Genomic DNA, 988 nt, shown 5'->3' with positions numbered 1-988 from the left:
ATGAGCAACTAATCTTTTTCTTTCTTCTGTATCTGGCATTTTTATTATATTTGGAGCAATATTATTTAAATATTTAATAACGTTTGATACGATAGAATGAAAAGTAGATTCTGCTACATTAAATCTAGATGCAACGTCTCGTATCACACATTTGTTTCCTGCATACCTAAAAATGTAATATTATTAAGTATTTATCTATATTAATTATATAAATTTATAAGGATACATACCATAAGAATGATAACAGCTGTCTATCACTACTTATAACTTCCCACCCACCATGTTCTTTTAATGAATTAAAAATTTCTGAATTTGAGTACATAGTATTTAATTGGTCAAACGTGCTCCGTTTTAAACGAAAATGACGCTGAAACTAAAAAATATTTTAAATTATATGATATAATAAATATATAAAATATAAGTCGAAATTTCATATAACAGTTATAATTGATTATTATATAGAATATAGCACCTACGATTTTAATAAAATTAGGCTTAATCGACGCGTTTTTGCAATAAAAGAATTTGGCAGAAAAAATTGTCGCTCTGCCCCGAACCGAAATATGTGTTAAAATTACATTATAATTATATGATATAATACCTCTCTATCAGAATATTCATTAATAATTTCCATCATATTCTTTATTTTTGGAATTCTATCAGTTTCAGTACATTTCATTACTATTGCCGTTATTTCTTCATCACTGGAACTGCTTGAACTATCTATAAGTTCGTCCAATAATAATATTTTTCCTGCCATACTTTATAGGTTACGTCAACTTTGCACTGAACCGCACTGACAAAAATCTCAGTGCATTTCAGTGCGTTTTATACAATACAGTGCGCCTCAACCGAACATAGAAGTATCACTGAACTGGGGTAGTGCAATCCAATCGAACACGTTCTTACCAGCGCACGTTTTCAGTGCACCATCAACCGAACATGCTAAACATTCTGAACCAGTGGAGTGCAAGCCAACCGAACACAA

The 988-nt window shown here is 30.5% G+C and overlaps 1 protein-coding gene across 1 annotated transcript; it reads right to left on the bottom strand.

Annotated features, from left to right (window-relative positions):
- Positions 1-9: 9 nt before the first annotated feature.
- Positions 10-949, bottom strand: LOC108722470 (uncharacterized; the record flags this gene model as incomplete). Its single annotated transcript, XM_018447639.1, has 3 exons — positions 602-949; positions 231-373; positions 10-166 (listed from the first exon to the last, which is right to left on the bottom strand). Coding segments are annotated over exons 1-3 (459 nt in total), but the record flags the coding sequence as incomplete, so codon positions are not given.
- Between the last annotated feature and the right edge of the window lie 39 nt (positions 950-988).

This window comes from Mycetomoellerius zeteki, unplaced genomic scaffold, assembly GCF_001594055.1.
Source record: "Mycetomoellerius zeteki isolate Tzet28-1 unplaced genomic scaffold, Tzet1.0 C4357302, whole genome shotgun sequence".
In the NCBI taxonomy this organism is placed as follows: Eukaryota; Metazoa; Arthropoda; class Insecta; order Hymenoptera; family Formicidae; genus Mycetomoellerius; species Mycetomoellerius zeteki.
This window is presented reverse-complemented; position numbering and strand designations above follow the sequence as displayed.